Here is a 23,420-nt window from a genome sequence, read left to right on the forward strand (position 1 = left end):
CGAGGTCCTTCAATGGCCGGCTCGAAGCCCAGATTTGAGCCCTATTGAGAATGTATGGCACTGGATGAAGGATTGGCTCGAACGGCACTATAACCTCCAGTCTCTAAGCCTTGCGCAGCTTTGACTAGCTGTTCAGGAGGCGTGGGATGCGGTGCCCCCTGAGTTTCTTCAACAGTTGGCCCACTCAATGCCCCGACGGCTAGCGAAGGTCACGAAAACGAAGGACGGGAAACTGGGTATTGATACTTATATACTATAGAGAATTGTATAGGCTTGGCTGTACCTTGACTTCTTGGCTGTTTCACTTTTTTTTAGTTAGTTGTGGGGCATGTACCGCGCTAGGATTTGTTATCCTGGAGGAGGTGTAGACGATCTCGGGCCAACTGATGCAGGGCTGCCGGGAATCGGTGTTTCGAAGTTACCGCACCCCACTGTCCCGCAACAGCGGTGGCTGGGACCGCAAAGGGCCTCGCGGGGTCATGACATGCTGGCGGCCGTGGAGCTATGGAGGTGGTGCTTGTCCTTGTCTCTCGCTGTTGAGTGTATCCGGAGCAGCTGCGGCACATAACAACGTCGCATCATCGAATTACAGTACAAGAAACCATTGGCAGGCGAGCTACGGAGTACGGAGCAGTGTGATTGCCTCAACCTCTCTCCCACTTGATGTGCAGCGATGTCCTTAGCGGTTCTTTGGTCTTTTCATTGGCAGCAATCAGGAATGGAGCCCTTCGCACGGAGTAGCGCTTGGCATAAGCCATAAGTTTTGCTGCTGCGCCGCAGCGGATGGAGCCAATCACATTGTTGCGGCAGCTCATCGAGTCCTCCCCAGCGGACTTAGTGTGCCGCGTGGGCGTACCCCCGGCCCTGAGGTCGGGGGTCCATGTCCGGGTCCCGCTCCCGATCCGGCCGGTGCGTATGCGGGGTCTCGGGGCCGCCTCCGGGATCAACCCGCCATTGGTTGGTCCAGAGGCCTTTCCTTCCTCCGTTTCTCCCAGTTCTCAGACGTTGGGGGGAGGGGAGTGAGGGTAACTGAGACCGAGAACTCATAACTGCGAGGGTCCATGAAAACCATCGCCCTCTCTCAACCGTTTGGCCACGTGCGGGCCACGCGGGACCGCTTTCAATCTTTGTGATGGGGTTCATTCGTTTTGGGCTGCAGCCGGCGCCGGACGAGGGGGCGTACGCGGTACTCCGTACCGAGACCTTAGTGTAGGGGCCTCCTATATTTTCCAACATTATATAAAGCGTTCGTCGTGTACGGACGTACGTTCATAGTGGATGACTCCCACACCTGCAATCGAGCATGCATGGTTGTCGCAGAAGGGACCGTTGAGGAGATCTCATCACAAATCATCAAATTGTGGCCGCAAGCGGGCGCGCAGAGTCCCAGCGTCCGTGCGTCCCAAACCCGACTCGCCCGGCGAGTCTCAGCGCGGAGTCGCTTCGAAGTAGGCGTGTGTAGTATATATTGTGCTGTCGTGATGCTCATAGGACGGCAGGGAGGGCTAGACCCTCCATCGCAGCAGGTGGGGACGTTACAGCGGATGCGTACCTGCATGCAAGCGGCGCTTCGAAGAATGGTGGGCGAGAACCATGTCGTTAGCATCCTGTATGGATATTCCGCCTAATGATATTTGTTTTAGTCGGTGAGCGCCCTTAGACAGGACTGGCTACCTGTGACTCCGTAATACCTTCTTCCCATCAGGAGGATTAAGTGCGGCCGCGGTTCAACAGACGTGCTGGGATGATGGGTGTGGGCGGGGAAGCTAGCGAACGGCTGGTCCGTGCCCTCCTGACGCCGCCCTCAACGTTCTTCTCGGGATAGCGCCGAAACGGTTTGCCAACAACCCCCTCCCCTGTCCCCCCTTAGACCTGCGTGACAGGAGCCCTTCCATGTACAGCGGGTGCTGAAGAAAGCTTGGTCAGGGGTAGTGTACGATGTAAAGGGAAGCGGAGATCGTCAATGTCATGATCCAACATCGCGCGTGGGTGACCCAAGCCAGTACTGTATGTTGTTAAGTAACAGCAATGTTCGAGGAGGAGTTATGTAGGTCCGTACATACCTAAAGCTATCTACCTTACCTATGTCCAAACACTGAGTACGCATGTATTCCGTAGTGTACTTTCCATATGCAAGGTTACTTACAAAGCAAGTTGGCTACAAATGTTTTACCGGAGTATGTTTCGAGGTTGTTTCAGATCAAGTGATCGAAACCTTCACACACCATTGGCTATTGGCTGCCGGTTCGTGGTCTCGAGATCCGATTTGCGAAGAATAATTCCGTAGTGTACTTGTACTCTCCTCTGGCCACCACTCACGAATTTCCCACGTGGGCCTCTCTTTTCATCCCTGCCACTGTTGGCAGAATGTTTCGTGTCTGCAGTGCCTTGAAACACTCTTTCCCGTTTCCTTGTTAGCGCCTGCCTTGGCAGGATGCGTCTCTTTCAAGGCCGCGCGGGCTAGTGTACTCTTGACAATCGAGCTCAGAGGCGAAAGGGAACACGAGTCCCCGGGCAGTGGAGTCGCCTACACTCGGTCGTCATGCTCAGGCCCGGCAACAGACGGGCGTCGCCGGCTCTGTCGGTGCATCTGTGAGGGATTAATCATGGGTAAGTACATCGGTACGTGTCGTAGTCATGGCGGTGGGTTGCAAAGCTAAGATCCCGCGGTATGTGTATGACAGATGTGAACGACAAATTCAGAGATGTCTGTTCTCGGTTATGACGAGAACCGCATACGCAACACGCTCACAGGTGTCCGTGTTGCTCGTACACCGCCTTGACGTAGCCACGCCCAGGTTTCTTTCGAGATGATGTCTTGATCCGCTTCCACCGGAGCATTGAAATGCACGTGTAGGTCATGGGGTTGCAGATGATCGAGGCGCTTATCGGAAACCCCACAACCGTGCAAGATCACGAGCCCAGCTACTCTGCGGGCTGAACGCGATCTGAAGATCCAGGTACCAGCCCTGGCAAATCCATTGTTGCGACCCACGTCTACACTAGTGTATCCTCAGGAGGTCGTACAAGTGGGTGAGGTGTTTCGAAAACGTCGCAACGTGCATGTGTAGATTTCCTTGTAGGGCTCAACCTCCATGCGATGGATAGGTATTGGGTAGAGGGTGCTCCGTAGTAACAGCAGAGGGCCTCGACTCCCTGCTTCTTGTGGGTCGGGAGCAGATCGCCCGAATGTGGGGAACGGAAAGTGGGGTCAGTTGGGGTGCTGTTGCCAGTCTCGACAAAGATTGCCTTGGGCTTGGTACAAGATTTCGCGGTAACAAACACTCCGGTTGTATTTTATACAAGTAACAAGAAATAATTCGTCATTACGGGCGCTTGATTGAACATATGGATTACTTGCTCGTAAACCTCGCACCGATCGGGTGCTCAGATGCTATTCCTCCTTCTACAGTCGAGGACTGTTAATCGCAACGTCAAGCAAGGGCCGAGCAGTTGCATCGGGCATTCTAGCTTCCAGCCGTTAGTGTACGGAGTAGCACCTTCAATCCTACACTCCTAGTATAACGTTAACGTAATATCGACTAAGAGAGAAGGGGGGGTACAAGTAATCGGGGCTACACTAGTGTAGAGGAATTCCTGTAAAGGCGGAAACTCGTTCTGACGATCTAGGGGCCACGAGAATGCGACTGCCACCACGGAATATTCCCAAGGTGATATCGTGTGACTTCCGCTCCTTGCTCATGGTGTGTCAGACATTAGCAATCCATCGCACCCCACGACGGTCCAGGGCAAAGTTGACTCTGTCCGTTTTGATCCGGTCAAGCGGCCGACCCCGCTTGAGAACCCTTCCCGTCCCGCCGTCGATGCACTGCAGGATGCCGCGCAGGAGCAGCACGAGGAGCCGGTTTTGTCACCTCGAGTGTTGAGACCACAACCTTTCGCTAAACTAATCTTAGCCTTAGTGTACCGAAAATGGCATTGGTACTTCTCCCCGGGGCCAGGAAAGCGCCTGTGCATACGAGGACGGCAGGGCAGAGCACTTGCATCGCTTCGCCGCTCTTGGTCTTCACTGTCTCCCTAGTCTCTGCCAGTCTCCCGGATGGTTATGCACGCCTTGCATTCACAGTGCGACTTTACTGCCGAGAGCCATGCTTCTCGGCTGCTCCCTTCCCGCGATTATAGCCAACCAAGTCGTTTTTTCCAACTGTCGAAGGTCATGGCTAGTCCGCCGGCGTCGTGACATCCGCAAACGGTCGAACAGCGGGGTTCACCCGTTGTGTGTGTGGACCTTGGGGACGGCGGTGTCCGCTGCAAGAGGGCGACACTAGTGTAACTAATGCAGCCCACACCGGGCGCGCACAGACGTCACCAAGCATCTCAGTTGGGCAGCTGGCTCTCTCGGCTCTCGGCTCGAAAGGATCTGGAAGAACATGGTAGACTACCTGCCAGCTATGAGCTCCTTTATTGACAAGAGAAGTGCTTCTTCGATTATGCGCACCACGCTAAAACGAGCACTTCGTTGCGCGTTCTATCTCGAGTGGCTTCGCTGGGAGAGATGCAATCTGGGGCTGAAAGAAAAACTGCGGAAACATGTTTCGGAACATGAAACAGCCCAAACAGCCCACCTAAAGAATTTCAGAGACGGGATTGATAGCTCCCATCACCACCCTACACTACTTGTAAGGTAGGTTTGTTTCCTCTGTTTTATTTCGATGTACACGCATACGGTCAGGTCGAAAGCCGAGCCGTCCTGCAGCTCCTGGTTGCTAGGCCTGCTTCTTCTCCAATGAGCATGGGTTAAATTACCCCGGAATCCCAGATAGGATTTTCACTGGGCCACCAACTCTTTACTCTACTTGTGCAGACAACAGTTACTGACTGGCATTGGAGGAACCGCTCACCGCCGTCAACCGGTAGTGCAACATACTCCGTTGCAGCTGTCAAATAGGCATCGGACGGACGGACGATTCCCGATTACGAACGAGTACGCATGCTGCCTTAACATTCAACGACAAACCCGAGCCGTTGTTAGCGTTCAAGTCAGCAAGTTCACAGGTACTTGGACCGAGAATTGGGCCACTCAAAGTCCGTTGCGAGCCATCCTCGTCTGACGATCCCGCTCTGTCGCAGAAAAAGAGTAACTGCATCGACAGGGATTCCCCAGATTTGGAGAATCGGGACAAGCACACGGCGACCGCCGCCTCGTATGCAAAGTAGTATTGTACATAGGTACTGTACATACATATCATAGCATATATCCGTACACTCGAACGCTCCGTATTCACTCCTAAGTGTATACGGTGCCTACTTGTAAGTTGGGAAATCGGGTCAATATGACAAAAGCTTCCCGAATACGAGATTAGATTGCACTTTTCGCTAGCACCTCTGCTAACCTGGTGGAAAGAGACTCAGCGTCGTTTTCGAATTCGTACTGTGTTTCTGTATGGTACAGGTTAGTTGCTGAGTAACTCGAGTGTACGTGACACAATACTTTCGTTTTTTTTTGTCTCGGGCAACCCGAGGCTGTCTACCTAGTACATTGTACATCCATACCTTGCATACATTACATGCATGGCTCTGGTATTCTCCGATGCGGGCTCCATTTCATGACAAACTGCGACAAAGTGGCTCGGAAGGACCCTGTTGATCTCTGCGGAGAACTGCAGCCTTGGATCACGGCATTCGGTCCCTTCAAGGAGAGACCATGGCACATACCTGGCTAGGCAGGTACGGATTAGTTAAACCTTTCTCAAACGTTTTGGAGCAAGTGGTATTCTGGCCCGGCAGGCAAGTCTTGGCCAATCGCACGACGAGCCGTTGCAGGGCGGCCGATGCAGTCGGCAATCCCCTCGCAGCGCATCTACTTAAGTTACGTGCATGAGTTACGTGCATGTACGCATATGTAGGTAGGTATGTGCAAGCATTTAATGCGCCTTTGCTTCAACTGTAGGCAATGTACTGTGGTTTGGTCGAAATCAAAAGGTTCGAGTGCTGCTGTAGGGCGTGCGCTATCTGCTATCTGATCGCTGTGTGACGCCTTGTCGGTGCGCAGCAGCCTCCATGAATTAAGGCCACTTGGCAAAACAATAACACGCGTACGCAAGGAGAACTCGCAGATCTGAGAATCTACTTGATTCTTAGCATGTTGTCCTCTCGTAGCACCCTCCACCGCTAAACTCAACAGTATTACCTGCGCTTATCCCTGAAGGAAAAGAACATGCCGGGAGACTCGCAGGAGGAGGGGGGGGGTTCACTATGAGTGACAACAGTCCGGCCACCTACGGGAAGAAGATAAATATTCTTTAGGCTCTTTGGGAAAGTATCAGCCACAGGCATGGCGTCTGAAAGGCTGGGAGACCACGACGATCCGCATAATGGTTTACATGGACACCAAGCGGGATCATCAAAGACGGGAACGGGACGATGCCTTTGGCGCCCGGAAAAAGTCCGATGCCTAAAAAAAAAGGTCAAGGCATCCTTGCGGTCACTGAGGCGAACCACAGCAACCGAGCGCCACACCTTCTTCCCTTGCCTGCTCGTCTTCTGTCCCGAGTGTATGCGATAACTACACGTACACTATGGTAGTGTATATAACTGCGAGAAATATCCCGGTTGCTTGATGCTTTTGCCTGGTTAGCCGCATGCAGTCGGCCATAATGACTGGCGTACATGTCGGGGGCCAAGTGTGGAAGGGCCATGGCATCCGCGCGCCATTCATCCCGCTTGCTTAAGATAACAAACGAGGGAGATGAGAAAAGGACAAGATCACGTTGAGGTCACCAGCTTCGTCGGAGGTATCCAGTATGACGCAGCTTGATCTACCAATGAAGCATTCGCATTTCACCGGGAAGGGGGGAGGGGGTGTCGAGGGATGTAGAGATGAGGCGAGTCGGTGACTCGTTCTAGGTGATACCGGGAAGATCCAGCTCTCCGGTGGTCGGTCCCCGTCCTTGTGTGCCAGTTCTACGAGACACGGATTCTCATGTCTGTGTATCCCCCAGAACAACGAAAACATCACAGTGGAGGTCGCCGCGGCTAAGCGTCGCACTTGGAACCGGAGACAGCCTCCATTTTCTTTTTATCCATTCTCCGACTCTGACTTGGGGGTACCCGCGCATTTGCGTCTGTTGTTGGGTACAGTACCTGAAATCGAAAAAAAAAAAGCAAAAATTTCACCTTTGGACTTGCGAGAGCCGGGCGCGTGGTTGGTTAAACCCTAACGTTGTACCGGCACAGCAGTCTCCCCTTGCCTCTTGGCCCTCGGGCTCCTCGAATCACATGTGGTCGTGCGTTGCGGCAGGGCGAGATGGCGTTTTCCTGAGCCCGACACGGTCGCAGCTCATTGTCGCAACTTTGTTCAAACTCGGGGGGAGCGCCCGCTCTTCGATCTGCTGCTACTCCGTACCGCGCGCGATATCACGCACCTGCCCTGCTGCGCACTCAGGCCGAGATTCACCCCCCAGTTGCCACGGCACTAGTTATAATATTGAACGGGAGACTTTGGGATACTGATGTGGAATGAAAAGAAGGGAGGGGGTTAACAGCAACTGGGGTAACGGCCTTGACGACTCGAATCTCCGGAGATGGGACTTGCCGGCAGGATCGGAACTGCCCTCTGGCCTTCCAGTGACTGATTCGTGTCCTTGGGAATCATGGTGGATTAGCTATCACCTAATACCCATCCATGCCTCGTTTTCCTGGCACGCATGGCGTTTCTAGGCCCTATCCGCCACAACATGCCCATTCTTTCCAACTCGGGACATTTTCTCTCAAGGCCGTCGTTATTTCCGGCCTCATGCTGCTTCGTCCTCTTCCTTGTTCCAGCACCGCGCGCTTGTGGCTGTCCTCCGTAGTAAGGAGTATTTCCGATCTTTCCGTTCTAGTTGGCTTGGCGGCATCGAACACATGCTTCTGACCCTTGCTCCTCGGCTTCTCGCTTCCACCGCAGCACCCCTCCGCCGCTCGCCCCGCCCCCCCTGCAACCGGCCCAGCAGCAGCCCCCCGGACGCTAGACTGGGGTTCCATGCCTTCTAGGAACGTTAGCGTCTGCAAGTACCAAATGTACACTAATCCGTACCAAACCCCTAGCCTCGAAGCACACCGGCGGAGCTGCGGCTTGCTGAGTTGCAGGTACCCTTCCGCACCCCGGTCGGTACCTGGGGTACAGCATGTGGGGGCCTCAGGGTGCGAGTTGCCATCGCAAAGTCCGTGCGAAGCAGCCCAGTAGCAAATGGACTGCTCAACCAGATTTCGATAGGCCCCCGCCCGGCTTGGACAAAAAGAGGGGGAAAGGGCCTCTTCTTCTGAAGCAGTCTGTCCATTCGCCAATTCCAAAGCAGCAGCCAGCCCGCGCCGACCGGGGGGAAGGGGGAGGGGGGACGAAGAAGGACCAGGGCCACCGGTGTGCGTCTCTCGCTCCTTCCTGCATGTCTCGCACCTGTCTTCAGGGCTGCTGCCACTTCCGCTGCCAACTGGGCTGCTTGGTGGCTGCTGCTGCTTGCCCTTGTAGTGTAACTTATGTGGTAGTACTACTCCGTACTAGTAGTGTTAGCACGGTTCATTATGGAGCGAAAGTGCATGTAATCCGTACGGAGTAATCCGTACTAGTAAAAAGCACAATACACCGGGGAGGTACTGTATGTATGTACATACATACATACACATACATACACTAAGGTTGATACTGCCCTCCCGCAACGGGCTTGTCTCACTGACCGCTGGAAGGGACGAACCTGTCTCTCTCTCTCCCGCGCGCCCTTCCTGGGGTTGTCACCTCTAGTACGTACTCTGGACCTCACAAGCCATGCCCGCCAGCCGTCCCGTCCACATCCACGCATTCATTCCCACATATCGCGTTTTGACGGGAAAAGACGGTCATATTTCGCCCAGGCGATGCTCCGTATGTGATTTGTATGTGCATGCCTGACACAGCGCGTTCCATTGTTAGTGCACCCATGGGTGAAAGAGCCCCGCGAGAAACAGGCCATGCGGTGCCGGTCAGGTGCTGGTTACAGCAACGGAGGGAAGGCCAAACCGCCTTTTCATATCCTCTTCAGCCCAACCTCTGCACAAGACTACTTGTACTTGAGTACTCTGTAACTTAGCTGCATCTGGTGAGGCAGGGCATCCCCACGGCAGCCAAATCAGCTGGGCCCTTTCCTGTTCCTCGCCATCTGGGGCACCCTTTTGGTCGATCATGGCGCCGGCGGTTACCTTTTCGAGGAAAGCTCGGGTAAATTTGTAAGAGGACGGGAGAGTATCAACCGGCCAGGGTGGCCCCCCCCCCCATGATGACCCTTCGTAGTAGTGTACGGATTACACCCTTGGCTACACTACACTACACTAGCCCTCCTGCTTCCACAGCACCAGCCGGGCCTCGCTAATCCTTCGTTTAAGAGGTCCCCTCCAGGTACGAATTACGGTTACGGGCAAATGCTCACGCTCACTCTCCATTTTGGACCTGGCAGCCATCCCGAACCGAACGACACATTATCGTCAGCTCTACACTACTATAGCCGTTTGAGGCCGACCCCGATAGCTCTGCAGAACCGGCGTACCGACATCCTGCCCTCCACGTTACTCCCGCGGGCACTTAACTGCGCCGGCAGCTCGCACCCGAGCCAGCTGCGTGTCGGTCAGTCTGTTCTCATCGTGGGCCTGCTGCAACCGGGAGTAGATCGAGCCCTCGCACTCACACCAAGCGTCACTAATACCTTCTTTTCTTAATCCTAATTTGTTTTCTTTCCTCTATTCTCCCCTCTGAGGACATCCAAACCTTCAACGGACAAGCGCACCAAGAAGAAGGCGGCCACCGCAGCTCACCGAGGCTTAGCAGTGACTTCACACCTAAAGCCTCATCGAGCTGGCCGGAGGTTGTAGCGCGCAGCAGCATTTCCATCAATACCAGCAGCCCCCTGCCGGACAGCTGGAGCTTGGGCGCCCCGTTCCCGCCCGTCCATACACAACTAGCACGTCACTGCGACCGGGAGAAGGAAGAAGCTATTCGAGGTTGCAGTGCTGTGGTTTGGAGGCTAGCAGCCGTGCCGTCTGTTCTCGATCCATCGCCTCCCGTCGTCGTAACGCGCCGCTATCGTTAGCTCCCCCCCTTCCCCACACCACGAACCGGCGGACTAGCCAAGCGTGGAACACGGGTCCGAGGTATAGTAACACCGTTTATATTGCATCGCCGGTGCCCCAGGGTTCTTGAAAACCCTGCGCCGACGAAAACCACCAAACCCGTTATCCGTGTCGTTTGGTCCGGCGCGGACATCACCCTGTTCCCAGGTCGGCTTCTACTTCTCTGTACAATACCCCACTCGAACCCTCGGCCGCTCGTCCTCCCGTTTGAAAGGTAGAGAGGTTGGGCTTCCGGGGCCGTCAAGGGCCAAGAATCAGTGAACGACACATGGAATACCATCTCGGCCTCCAGCTTCCCTTCGTGCTCGGCCAATATATCGGCTCCCCGCTTTCCGCAAGAAGCAACCACAATACGCCCAGCTGAGACGAGAAGTCGGGACTTTTTCTCGTTTGTTAGCGGGAAGCCCGTCGGCTAACCGTCTACGGACCTCCACTCCGATAATAGCTTTGCTTTTCTCTTACACTTGTAAGAGAGTAGCCGGTCAAAAACTCTTGGACCGGCCGCCGGGTTCCCTGGGGTCATTAGGGCGTCCCGAGCATTTTTTTTGAAAGCGAAGAAGCGCAAGAACCCGCCAAGCACTCGAGCTCGGTCTTTCAGCAACTCACGGCCCCTGGCCACCTAGTTCGGCAGTCGACGACGTACCTGTTAAGTCACAGGCCAAAGCTCTTCTGCACCTGCAACAAAGCTGCACCCAGGCATCAACAGGGCTGCCAGCAGCACCTAGCCTGGGGGATCTGCGGAGCGCGTTGTGGTTCATCTCCCGCCACACCCCCCCGTCTGAAACCTGGTGCACGCTTGACACCTGGACTCCCAACGTGCCGGATTAGCTCCGTGTCCGCGCTCTTGCAGCATTAAGGCGACGCCCAAATAAGGAGAGGTACGAGGTACTTCTTGTTCCCGTCATGCAAGGCTTGGCCACCCATTGCAGACACCACACCCCCCCCCAGCTAGTCACACCCCTCCATGGCCCTCCCGCGGTCCGCTTCCCTTCTCTCAGCCTTTTACCTCACCTGACTCCTTAAGATCAGACATCCGCCCCCCTTCATCACCATTTGACGTGACAGGCCTGGTGTTTCGTCACTTGTTTACTTGGGATGCTGGCGCAGTTCGTCGCCGGTGTTGCGGTTGCTGACATTCCGGGAGTTCACTGAATTAAAGCCTTGGCTTCGCCAGTCCATCGTGTCTTTTCGCCCCCAACAAAATTGTGCGGTCAAAAGCACTTGTCCCCTTCCACGGTGCTCGTGCTGCCGCCATCACACCTTTCGTTGCGATACAAGATCCCCTAACTCTCCCTCAACCGTCGTCCTTGGTTTCAGGTCGATCTTCGTCTGCGGAACCATCTGCCCTTCCGGCGCTTGCACGAAGGTGTCGCGGGAATCTTCATAATCCGGTCGCATTCAGGGAGATCACGCTCGGACATCCCTCCGCGAACCGGGGTAGCCACACAGACCGGCAAACCTGTACGGCTCCAGGCCAGCAACCTGTTGAGCCACCCCCCGCATGCTGAGGCCATTCTTGCCGCCTGGTTTTCCCTGCTCGCCATCTCTCCACACCACCCCCCCTCCCGGAGGCGAAACGGTGACGCTCTTATAAAGTAGAGAACGTGCGCAGCCGACCCGTCCCAGCCCGTCCGCGCACCGATCCTCGAGCGGCAAGGCATATTAACCACTGGAAACCAGGATCATCAAAGTCGCCAGAGATGGAAGTTATGGAGATTGTCGACAACGAACCCACCGCAGCTCGCGCCTTTCAGTGCGACTGGGAAGGGTGCGGTAAGGTGCGTACTCGCGCCTCCCACCGGTTGTTCTCGCAGCGGCGATGCCGCCGTTGACGCAGCCGGCAGCTAACCAGCAGCTAACTAACCCCTCGCCAGGGCTTTAACCGCAAGTCCGATTTGCAACGACACTATCGGATCCATACGAACGAGCGGCCGTACAAGTGCCACCACCAAGACTGCGGGAAGAGTTTCATCCAGAGGAGCGCCCTGACGGTCCACACTCGCACACACACCGGCGAGAAGCCGCACCACTGCAAGCATCAGGGATGCGGAAAGCGGTTCTCAGACGTACGCGGATTCTCTCGACCCTTCCGTGTGCTTTGGAAACTGACTTCAGGATAGTCATCCAGCCTGGCGAGGCATCGCCGGATACATACAGGAAAACGGCCGTATAGGTGCGATCACCAAGGGTGTTCGAAGAGGTAAGCCTCGCCTCATTCTTTGTCAGGGGCCCGGCACTAACCAGGGAACCCGACCCGCAGCTTCTGTAGGAAGACAACGATGGTAAAGCATTGGAAGCGGACTCACCAACGGGGACCGCATTCCCCTGAGCTGGACGACATGATATCCGATGGCGGGAGCGACAGTGCACCTCCAACTCCTGAGAGCCATACCGCGATGCCTTGGCAGTCGCACCAGGGGCCCATCATGGGCCACCCGGGTCAGCAGCTCCAGCGAGCAGCTTCGTTTGCCGACTTTGGCCAGCACATGAACAACTACAGCTTGCAGCAGCAGTATAATGCTCACCGGCACAGCCTATCATCCAGCGGCGGCGCCGATTACCACGGCGCTCCCCACCTCGGCCAGTCTCCCCTTCAACCCCACGGACACCCCCAGCACCAGCAACAACATCCGGGCGTGCAAATGCTCCAACGAACAGGAAGCATTGCGCATCACAACTACTTCGTACCGGACCAAAACAATCCGGGTGTGGCGACGATGAACACCAACCAACACGCCGCTCCACAGCACCCGCAATATCATCCCCAAGTCCCTCGGCAGGGCGTCGAACGGCTCCCGCTTGAGATTCCGTCCTATCCCAACGCGCCCGATCTGGCAAGCAGCATACCAAACAGCAGTCCAGGCAGCTATTCGGCGGCGTCAGGAAGAAGTCCCTCAGCACAAGACGCGGGGTTCTACACCCACGTCCCGCCGGGGCAGACAGCGACGTACGCCCTGCACACCACTAGCTCTGTTACCCAGCAGGGTCCGCAGATGATGGCGTTCCAGGGTCAGCTCCCGCCTACTCAGGCGGCGGCGGCGGCGGCGGCGGCAGCGCAGGTAATGTCACACACGGCAACCGTACAGCCTGTGCAACAACACCAGCCACACCAACAACATCAACAAGGCCAAGGAGGCCCACAGCAGCAGACGCCCGAGCAGTACCACCATCACCACCACCAACAAGCGCAACAGCAAGCGCAACAAGCGCAACAGCAACAGCAGCCGCCCCAAGAGCAGGAACAGTGGTATGACGGCGCGCAATACCAGTCACCGGTCGAGGTGGCCACCATTGGCTCGCTGCCGCCGTTCGGGTCGGGAGGCATGTATGACCCGTGGGGACCCAAGCTCGAGTTTGATGACCCCACGATGCAGATGCCTAGTGCCAGAATCGAGAGTATGTGAGCGGGTGTTATGACCGTCATTGCCGTTATTGCCGCCGTCGTTCGCATTTTCTCGCCACGTTTTGGGTGTTGTCGCCTGCTGCGTCGTTGCTGTCGCTCCGGCGAAGATGGCATGGGCATCGATCGCAGTGTTGGCGGCCTCTTGTTCCGACCTCCAACCTGGCTCCTTCTCCTTTCTTCTCGTATATTCTTGATCCCCTGTGACTTTGAATTCATCAATACCCCTCGTTTTAACCCTTCTCCCCTATAACCTTATCCCTTTGATGTCAATACCCCTTTCTTCTATTCCGGGACTGCCTGCTTTGTTGCCGGTTGAACCTGTGTACCATCACTTTGCCCCATTCACATCCTCATCATCAAGGTTTGTTCATGTCAAATCGTCGGGTTATGGCTTATGCTTCTTGTTCAATGTCTTTTTTTTTTTTTTTTTTTTTGCTGGAGTATGACATGGTTGGCTGGTTATTCATGGCGATTTTCGGATGAGAAATCGGGTGATAGGCGGTCGGTCGGATGGACGGACGGACGGATGGATGGATAGGGCTGATCGTCGGGCGGAAAGGCTGTTGGTGGGCGTCCCTTCAGCGCAGCAGAGTGCCAAACACCTCTTTCCTTGATGTTCGCGTGGAAAAGAAAAGAGAAGCTCCCCAGACATAACTGCTGAACACAATGTCTCAACATTGTCTCACCTGTTGTCCTCGCTTGCTCTTTGTCTATCCTCGGCGAGTTTCATGTCAAGCGCTGACCCGCTTTCATCTGTTGTCCCGATTTCTTTTGCCTGAGACGCTCCTGTGGAGAGATGCCGGGACCGTTGTCGGTCTCGACATCCTCCCCACAGAGCAGGGACGAGACAAGCGCCGTGGGTGGGGCAGGAGTCCTAGGTCTTGGTCGATATGTCGTCGTTGCCTCTGTCTTATGGTTTGCTCGTCGGTTCGTTGGTTTGCATGTCGGTTAGCAAGAGACAGCTTCGGTACGGTGCACGAAAAGCATGTGACTAAAACGGGTGGAAGGTATGTCGAATGAAATGGCTAAAGGTGTTGGACAATGATGTTGAGCTTTTTAAATGAACGACCGAGTTTTGTGTTTCTCTCCCGCTTCGGGTCAGTTTTTGCCTAGCAATGACTGCTCATCATGAAATGTCGTGCCTTGCTGAGTCCGGTTCTAGCGGCTCTTATTAGGACTGTCAACAATGGAGGTTTGAGGACGTGTCAGAGGGGATGGTATGGGACGAAGTAAGTGCTGGAACTGTTGGGGTGACGAATGATAATCGGGTAGTCGAGGAGACAAGTTGAGAGATCGAAAAGAATATGAACATATGGTGTGGTTTCTGCTCTTTTAATTCTCGATTTCAGTTCTTTACAGGAGTGACTTGGATGATCAGAAAGGAAAGGGAGGAGGAAGAGGCAAGAGAGGGGAGGAACGAGGAGAGGAGAAAGTGGGATGTCGGAGATGTTCGTGTCAGTGGGGTCTCTCTCCGCCGTTCAGGAATGGCACATGCTGCTGTTTGTTGGAAACGGCGGTTCAGGAGTCTTTCGATTATGCAATGATTTTGACGGTGGAGTTTAGTAGGCTGGTCAGTCGATGCTGATCAACGATGCCAATTGGTGATGCTGGTCGGTAGGCTGTCGACGACGTGCTTGGTGATATTTGTCGAGGGGTATTGTGTGAAGGTGGTTTATAGTTCCTTTGAGGGGTTAAGGGTGGTTGTCTGCTTAGTGATTTCTATGGAGTGCGTAGTTCTCCCTGATCCTGGTTAGTCCTGGTTACATGGCTTATAATATGCTCTTTAGTCGACTGCCCGACCCGTGACTGGTTTGTGAGCGTTTGCTGAGTCGCTTGAGCGCGCCGATTCTTCAACAGGTGAGAGACCTTCGATTGACTGGTGCTGTAAGCCCATATTTGAAGGGTGCCAAAGCCATCGTGCAACGGCATTGCGTGGTCTCGTGGTCGGCGGTCTGTCTCTAAGCTCCCTCAGTACGAGGTGCAGAGACGGTGAGATTGCCGGACCCGGTTGTGAGTTCAATCCGGGGGTGAGACGGATGTACAGGATAGGTCGAGGAAAAGTTGAGAAGGAAAGGGGAAACGGGGGAATGGGGAATGGGGAAGGGAGAAAGAAAGGGAGGAAGGAAGGGACGAACAAAGGGAGGAAGAAAGAAGGGAAGGAGGAAGGGAAGAACAGAAGAAAGAAGGGAGGAACAGAAGAAGGGAGGGAGGAACAGAAGAAGGGAGGGAGGAAGGGAGGGAGGAAGAAAGATGAGAAAGGAGGGAAGGACTGGAGGATTAGAGAAGGGAGGAAGAGATAGATCGGTGGGCGTTTGCCTGATGCTCAGATGCAGACTGCACTAGATGTGGCTCTTTCCCTTTTCTCTGACGTACATAGATGGCAAGGCTTAGCCAAGAGTTGCGCTGAGAGGAACCGCAATTTTAGCCGGGGACGGAGCCAAGCAATTGTAGAAGAGAGGAGGGTTTGTGCAGCTCGGTAGTGTTAGTAGACAAGTGATGCGATGGTTGGTGGTGGAAAGCGGTTGATGGCGGCCGGGAGGTAGCCCACCGCAGTGCTTCGTGCCTCTCTGACCAAGGCAGGTCTGGAAGGATGTCCCTCCACAGAAAGCGGAAAGGACACAAATATAACAGGTGAACTTTGCTCGACGATGCCGGATACGATACGCTAACCGCCGCGTAACCGCATCCCCTTGCAATGCCGCTGCCTGGGCACCCGTTTGCTCGTGTCTGCTGGATTCGTATTTGTCTCGTCCTGCTGCGAGGCGGCTGCACGGCAGTGCCTGGCGTGGACGGGGCAAAATTGGCGGGCGGGCCAATGGAGGGAATGAACTGGTTTAAGTGGCAAGGACTGCATAACAAGCAGTGTTCCGTTGAGCGATCCGGCTCAATGAGCGGAAGCCGCAGACACGGGCACAGGGACAGACGCTGATGCAACCGTAGGTGCGTAGATCAGATGGCTCAGTTCCAGATTTTCTCCCTTCTGGAAGAATTCTGGCGCGCGCTTCAGGTGAGACGCAACCGATCCTTGGACTATGACGGCGCGATGTGAGCCTGTGGTGCGGCGGTTTGTCTTGTTCTGCTGCGACTTGTCGGCTCTGGCTGCAGGACTCGGAAGAAGCGGGAGAGGAAAGGGCAGGGTGAAGAAAGGGCAGTTGGGAGAGAGCCACAGCAAGGAACAGACGCTGTAAGTGCCTTGTGTACCATACATCGGCAGTAGTTTTGTTGACTCTTCTTCCAGTGTTGCAAGTTGTGGGCCATCTTGAAGTGCTGAAAACGAAACAACCAAGCCTCTCTCCGTCACTAGGTATTTCAAAAACACGCCTGGGCTCTGGCGCCTTTTTGACACCTTTCGACCACTAATAGAGTCCACACTCACATGCAGTTACCATTCCACCGGCACTGAACAAAAGCCGTCTTTTTGGCGCAACGAGATGGCTGCCGATGGGCACAAAGGGGCCTCCAGCACGCTAGTGCTGGCAAGTTCTCGCTCGTGATTGGCCGAAGCATGCCGCCAGCTCGCAAGCACTGCTGATCTTGATGGATAGCAGGCGCCGAGGCAGTGGGGCAAGCGCTGGAGATGTGAATTTGTGCGCAGCGCCCCGCTGAAGCTACACAACAAAAGACACGGTGATCGGTACAGAGAAGCCTCAGCTGGAGAGCGGCACCTTGGGGCGGTAGATAATCCTCCCTGCCAGGCCGAAGCTATCAAGGATCGTCCACACCCATCATACGAGCAACTACTCCGTAATACGTATGTACGACTCCGCACCATTCGGCCTGTGGTATGTAACGTTTCTCCGACCCTGGCCCCATCAATTGAAGGATGGGAGCTGGGACAGCAGAGTCAAACAGCTCCCCCAGTGCATGTGGTGCTGGATGTTGTAGTGTAAGTCAATCGGGTGGACCCGCGAGCACCCGATCAGTCGGTTCTCGTCCCTGGAGGGCACATCAACGGATGAGGTCCGTTCGAGGGCCTGGAACAGCCAAGCAGAGGGTCCGGTTGGTCCAAGCTGCCGATGCCCCAGAATTAACGTCGCCGGGGTCTTGGCACGGGGAAACATCAACGTCCGCTCCTCGTAAGGCAGACGTTGGAACCAGAAAGCGGAACACGCCAGACCAAGATCGTGCAAAAAAGTTCACGGCCGCGCCGCCGAGATTGCCCAATTAACATTGAGAACGCCGAATCGGGAAACATAGCATGCGCCTCTCTGGTATCATCGTCGCCGCTCTGGCAGGGCGCGCGCTCGGCCATGGCGACCACGGCAGCGGGTCGCAAAGGCCGCTCGTCGACGAAAATGCGAGCTGGATGCAGAAACACATGGCTGGTATGTCTGTCTGGAGGCGTTCTCGATGATATCGCGCAATGGGCGCCGTAGCGGGGAAGTTTGCTTGCTGACTTGAAGTCTCCCCTCCAGAGGAGCACCACGCGGCGGACTTCGACGCTGCGTCCTTCTTCGCCCTGCACGACTTTGATGGCGATGGCAGCTGGGACGGCGAAGAGATCCTCCGGACCTACGGGCTGATGGACGAGTCGAACAAGCACGTTACGGAGGACAGGAAGGCCGAGATTCTGGGCGTCATCACGGAGCTGCTCGACACCAACCGCGACGGGGTCGTCAGCCGCGACGAGTTCGTCCACGTCATAGAGGTCGAGGGCAAGACGCTGCCGGACATGGGCACCGGCCCGGGACACCACGGCGACGACGAGTACGAGTACGAGATTCACCACTGGGAGAAGTGAGTGCCTTACCTAACTGCTTATCAGGTGTGGCGGTGGGGGTCCGGGTGGAGAGGGTGGCTGACCAACCTGTTCAAAGGTACCACGGCGAGGACACCAAGCTCGAGGACCTCACGCATCCGGAGGATATCGAGCACTTTAAGAAACACGAGCAGATGGAAGCCGAGCAGGAGCGGCGGGAGGCGCTGCGCAAGCAGAACATCATCGAGGAGAACATCCCGTCCAAGTTTCGGAGAGAGTGACGGGGACTGCAGCCGGCGTCTGCGGCAGCACAAATAAAACCATATAGCTAAACAGCGCAGAACAAACGAATACGTAATGGTAATAATGATTTCGACACGGACAAGGGCCTATCTCCCGGCATTAGACCTAGTAATAGACACGTCAAACACGCAGTGCCATACCCCCGGCGCGTACGTCTTGACGAGCTCGACGTGTTCTACCCTGGCCGTCCTCTGTCCGCCCGCGCCCTGTTTCTGATTCTCTTCCGTTGCCCATCCGTCAAATAGCTCTTGAATCTCGGCTCTTCGTGTCTCAATGTCCGCCACCCCGACGTTCTCATGCAGATGCAGCCAGCTCTGCCCTTCGCCGTCTCCTTCTCCCCCTCCCGCTCCGTCACCATTACTACTACCATCATCACTATCATCACCATCATCACCATCACCGCTAACCACCATCCCCCAGGCGTCCTTCCAGACTGGCTGACTGCTCGGCAGAAACCCGCAATTGACATGCAGCACCTCTATCCCACCGCCGCTGCGTGCCCGCCAACCCCGGATCCGGCCGGCAGCATGCCGGTTATCTTCCAGGAACACCACGATCTGCTCGTCGCCAGCAAGGACGTCCTCCTCCTCCTCCTCCTCCACGTCGAGGAGATGACGACTGTCTCCTCCTCCGCCTCCGGCTCCGGGAAAAGAAGAAGAAGAAGAAGAAAGACGAGCAGGAAGCGGGGTGCGAGGGACGACGACGCGGACAGAGAACCCGTTGGCCGCCGCGCCGCGCCGCAGGCCCTCGACGCTCCACGGATTGAGCTCCCAGCAGAGCACGCGCAGGCCGAGGCGCGCGTACGAGAAGGCAAAGTAGCCGATCCCCGCGTACAGGTCGACCGCGTACTGCCGCTGTCGCCTGCTGCTGCTGCTGCTGCTGCTGCTGCTGCTCCCCATGCTCCCCGTCGTCCCTCCCCCTCCCCGGAGGTCGGCTGCTGGTGCTCGGGGGGGCGTCATCGTCTTTGCTGCGGGTGGTGCATCATCTTGGCCCGCCTCAGATCGGGGTCCGGGTCCGGGTCCGGGTCTGGTTCGGCGGTGGAACGAGAGCAGGCGGGCCTTCTCCTTGATGTTTCCGCGGCTGAACATGGTGTGCAGCGGGGCCCAGGTCTGGACGAGACCGTTCTGCTTCGTGCTTACCCAGAGAGCAGAGTCAAAGTCGGAAGGGGTGGGGTTGGCCGGTGGCGAGGAGTTGCCGAAGGAGCCGTGGAGCGGTTGCAGGCGGGTGGGTGAGCGGAGGAAGTTTTCTTCTTTGTGTTCTTCCTCCCCCGCCGGGTTGTCATCCCCGCCCGTGCTGGACGGCCGAGAGGGGAGGTGCAGTGGAATGCCTTCGTTGATGGCCAAGTGAGTCAGTGGAGGTTTGTTGGCGGGCGACAGTTGGCCAAGAATGGCCGTCCAGAGGGCCTCTCTCTGGGACGGGTCTAATGAGGACAGCAGGGCTGGCCAGGGCTGGTTCGTGAAGCTGCCGCTGGGCAAGAGGACCATGGGCTCGTATACCACCCATCGCTTTGGGGCACCGGCCAAGAGAAGTCGCTTGGTGTCGACGTTGGCGCCGGCGTCGGCAGCGACTCGCTCCGTGATGGACTCAACGAGGACGGGGGGCAGTGAATCGAGCCAGGAGCTGATTGCCGCTTGGAGGGCATTCTGCTTCTGCTTTAGAGGCCGACCTATCTTGTTCGGAGGCGGCATCGGGAAGAAGAGCGAATGATACTGTCGGGGGTGACTGGCTAGTTGAGCGAGGTATGTACTGTAATCCGTACATACCTTACCAGCATACACAACAGTCGGTACGAAGTAGCGTATTTAGTTCCAATGCATGTACGGATTACATACCTGATGTACTAGGTAAGTAAGATCGGTAAGTGGAGCCGATCTTGTGCTACAGAGTACGGGCTATAACGTTAGTACGTAAGGAAGGTGCGCTAGCCTTGTACGATCTCGATGGAGGGTACGAAGAAGGTATTGTATGTATATATGTACAATACATACAGTACGCATTACGCTACTCTGTACATCCGACGTTTTGTAAGAAGTCGCCTAACCACCTTGGTGCGTTAGGCCAGAGATATTGAACCCAACTCCTCAACCGCTTCGATGCTGCGTTGATCAGTTGCGCAGCAGAGTTCGTGGTCTCTTTGCTTCTCACTGTATAAGATTTTGGGCATACAAATGCACGGAAGAGAAGTGGTAATACCTCAACAGTCACGGACTTTTAGGTCAAGCTGGCAAATTTGCGCATCCTTTCCCAACTCCGGCCCTCCCACGCACCCGCAAAAAAAAAAAAAAAAAAAAAAAAAAAAAAAAAAAAAAAAAAAAAAAAAAGAAGCACGCGAACAACAATTACCACGGACAAATGTGAAAAATATACGGACGATGCCCAATAACAGGATTGAACTGTTGACCTTCGCATACCATATACAGGAGGAACCGGTATTAGTACGACGCTCTAACCAGCTGAGCTAATCGGGCTCGGCGTTTTGACGCGTGATGTGAAAAACATCAAGCTACAAAAGAAAGGGGTGGTGGTAGAATGAAAGAGAGCGGCAATTGTTAAGATCGTTGGTTGGTCATTAAGCCTTCTCGAGTAGAGGTACACGGCTATGTTGTGTGGCTAGATGACAAGATTCGTTCCGTGCCAAAACTTCACTCATCAGATCTCCTCTCCGTCGCGGTGTACCAAAAACTTCCCTTCCTTCCAGGCCCCCGCTGGCTTTTTTTGGTCTATCCCTCGCAATACCTTCTATCTCTGTCGTCTTGGTATTATTATAGGGGGATATTGGGGCTTGGCCCTGCTACCTCTCTACAGTAACCGACGAGGATTATCTTTTGACCACATTTCATATTTTCGCCGCCTCCACGTTGCTCCTTACGATCTACCGAGGGTTTGACGGTCACGGCGGGCCCCTCGAACACGCTTCCGCCCTATAGAGCAGTATCCGGGGGAGATCCTAAGGTATGAGGGAGCGTGTGTCTCCCTTACCCGCCCCCGGTCCCTGGGGGTTTGTTCGGGTACGCCCGCTCACACCTCCACCGACCCAACTTCCTCCGTTGCAGAGAGACCCCGGGGCCCGATCCGTGGGCTGGTCCTGATCCTGATGAGCTGTTATCGGGTGGCCCATCCGCTTCACCGGGCTGCGGAGGTATGGGGGTTGGGTCGGGGAAACGCTCCCTGCCAATGGTTAGGAGCAGTGGGCAACCTTTTGGTTAGGTGCTAAGTACGGACCTACAGTACATCAGATCGGTATTGGGCCTCCTTCAGTGAAACAGACGGCCCCATCGGGCGGCAGCCATGCAGCCGCGTCCGCAGGCCCCGGCCCATGTTCCTCCATACAGCGTTGCCCCTCCTCTCTACCCGCCTCGCGTAATAGGTTAGGCATATAGCATAGTCAAACCACTCAAGTGCTAGTAACACTTAGGTTAGTAACGACAGTCGGTTCGAATCCGGCGGCGGGACAACCTCCGGGGGAGAGGGCCCTCGAGGCAACTATAGAGGAGAAAAGGGGGCAGGGGTATAGAGGAAATAGGCCGGTTAGGGAGTAAATGGATTACCAAACGACCGGGCTTTCATCCAAGTCTTGCCTAACGTATTGCTACGGTTTTCCCTGGTCATCAAAATGTACCTATACCTTGCTGCCGTCGTAGGCACGTCTAAGACCCGCTTAGAGGGTAGCTAATAGACGAAAAACCATCTACCACCACCACCACCCCTCCTCTCTCTTTCCGCCTACCCAAGCCATATTCCATACATACTTCGCCGAGACGAACCATTTACTCGAGCGATTTGGTTACTCCCGCAACTGGGAGCCATCGAGGCCATCCTATTCCTCTCTATACTGAAGATGGGACTTAGGGAAAAGTTCAGACAGAAGTTCGGGTACTCTGCGCATAAGGCAGGTGCTACACAGACGAGCGCTCTATCAAGGGGCAATAAAGCTGAAAGTGGCCCGGGAGTGGAAGCTGCCAAATCCGGTATTAATGTTAGTATCCCAAGCGACCACGCAGGCACAAGCGGAAGCCAGGCGCTCGACGATACGCCGATCCGCAGGCTCCGGGACTTGGCGTACGACAAGCTGCGTGAGGAAGAGGAAGGCGCCATCCTGGCGTATGAGAAGAAGCTTCAAGTTTGCGGGGACCTGGGCTCCGTGATCGGTACTGGGGTCCCAAGGAGGGAAAGAATGACGGGCCTCCTTCAGCGCAAGATGGACGAGGTCAATCGTGATAGCTGGGAGCTGCGCTTCGGCAGCCATGAGGTCCTGGTCAAGGACCTAGCCGAACCCGTATGCCGCGACAGCTTGGACAGGTGTCGCCCTGCTACTCCCGGTATGATACCCAGCGATGTAGAAGATCGAACGTCACGGAATTTTTGTGCTGACTGATAGAGCCACGCTGGAGACGCTCTACGGACAGATCCTAAAGTTTCAGGTCACGGCATACTGCTACTACACCGACAACTCGGCCTACCGCCTGGGGCTGGACGTGATCCGATGGCACGACTGGGACGAGCTGCTGGACAACGTCCGCGAGCGGGAGCGCGTCTTTGACCGCGTGCGGGAAGACTGGAGGATATGAGGTACGACGAGGAGTGCGCGGCCGCGACGGAGCGGCACCTCGAGGCGATGGCCCGCTGGGATGCCGTGCGTGCCGACGTCCGGGGGCTGCGAGAAGCAGTCGAGAGCGCGCAAAGGGACATGAAGCGCGCAGCCCTGCTGAAGTGGCTGTGCGACATCGATCCCTCGGAGATGTACAACACGGCTAGCGACAAGCACGAGGAAGGGACGGGTGACTGGTTGCGAGAGGACGACGAGTTCCGGGCGTGGGAGAAGACCCCGGGTGTCCCTGCTCTGGATGCACGGGAAAGGTACGGTGTCTCCCCCCTCCCCTCCACTCCAGCCTTGCCCTTGTGAAGCTCACTCACGTG

General features: G+C 55.7%; 5 protein-coding genes and 1 non-coding gene across 6 annotated transcripts; 4 read left to right on the forward strand and 2 right to left on the reverse strand.

Moving 5' to 3' along the window:
- Positions 1–11,798: 11,798 nt before the first annotated feature.
- P884DRAFT_286657 (uncharacterized protein) lies at positions 11,799–13,935 on the forward strand (the record flags this gene model as incomplete). Its single annotated transcript, XM_069443844.1, has 4 exons — positions 11,799–11,876; positions 11,973–12,164; positions 12,219–12,298; positions 12,359–13,935. 4 exons carry the CDS (start codon positions 11,799–11,801, stop codon positions 13,500–13,502), a joined length of 1,494 nt encoding a protein of 497 aa, XP_069295507.1. The 3' UTR covers positions 13,503–13,935.
- On the forward strand, positions 13,326–13,935 carry P884DRAFT_262497 (uncharacterized protein). The gene has a single exon (XM_069441668.1). It carries the CDS (start codon positions 13,512–13,514, stop codon positions 13,749–13,751), a length of 240 nt encoding a protein of 79 aa, XP_069295508.1. The 5' UTR covers positions 13,326–13,511; the 3' UTR covers positions 13,752–13,935.
- Positions 13,936–17,319: 3,384 nt separating this feature from the next.
- On the forward strand, positions 17,320–18,620 carry P884DRAFT_228412 (putative calcium ion binding protein). Its single transcript, XM_069439717.1, has 3 exons — positions 17,320–17,826; positions 17,917–18,238; positions 18,319–18,620. Exons 1-3 carry the CDS (start codon positions 17,700–17,702, stop codon positions 18,479–18,481), a joined length of 612 nt encoding a protein of 203 aa, XP_069295509.1. The 5' UTR covers positions 17,320–17,699; the 3' UTR covers positions 18,482–18,620.
- Positions 18,599–20,167, reverse strand: P884DRAFT_228416 (S-adenosyl-L-methionine-dependent methyltransferase; the record flags this gene model as incomplete). Its single annotated transcript, XM_069439718.1, has 3 exons — positions 19,548–20,167; positions 18,889–19,376; positions 18,599–18,837 (listed from the first exon to the last, which is right to left on the reverse strand). Coding segments are annotated over exons 1-3 (1,167 nt in total), but the record flags the coding sequence as incomplete, so codon positions are not given.
- Positions 20,168–20,876: 709 nt separating this feature from the next.
- On the reverse strand, positions 20,877–20,971 carry P884DRAFT_t137. Its single transcript has one exon. It is a non-coding gene; the product is annotated as a tRNA-Ile (tRNA).
- A 1,370-nt stretch (positions 20,972–22,341) lies between these two features.
- Positions 22,342–23,406, forward strand: P884DRAFT_331379 (uncharacterized protein; the record flags this gene model as incomplete). The annotated part of the gene is made up of 4 exons (XM_069445723.1): positions 22,342–22,376; positions 22,512–22,822; positions 22,884–23,047; positions 23,104–23,406. The coding sequence occupies 4 exons, from the start codon at positions 22,342–22,344 to the stop codon at positions 23,404–23,406; spliced, it is 813 nt and encodes a 270-aa protein (XP_069295511.1).
- Positions 23,407–23,420: the final 14 nt, after the last annotated feature.

Source organism: Thermothelomyces heterothallicus (genome assembly GCF_042370625.1).
Source record: "Thermothelomyces heterothallicus CBS 202.75 unplaced genomic scaffold P884_scaffold_21, whole genome shotgun sequence".
NCBI classification, from domain to species: Eukaryota; Fungi; Ascomycota; class Sordariomycetes; order Sordariales; family Chaetomiaceae; genus Thermothelomyces; species Thermothelomyces heterothallicus.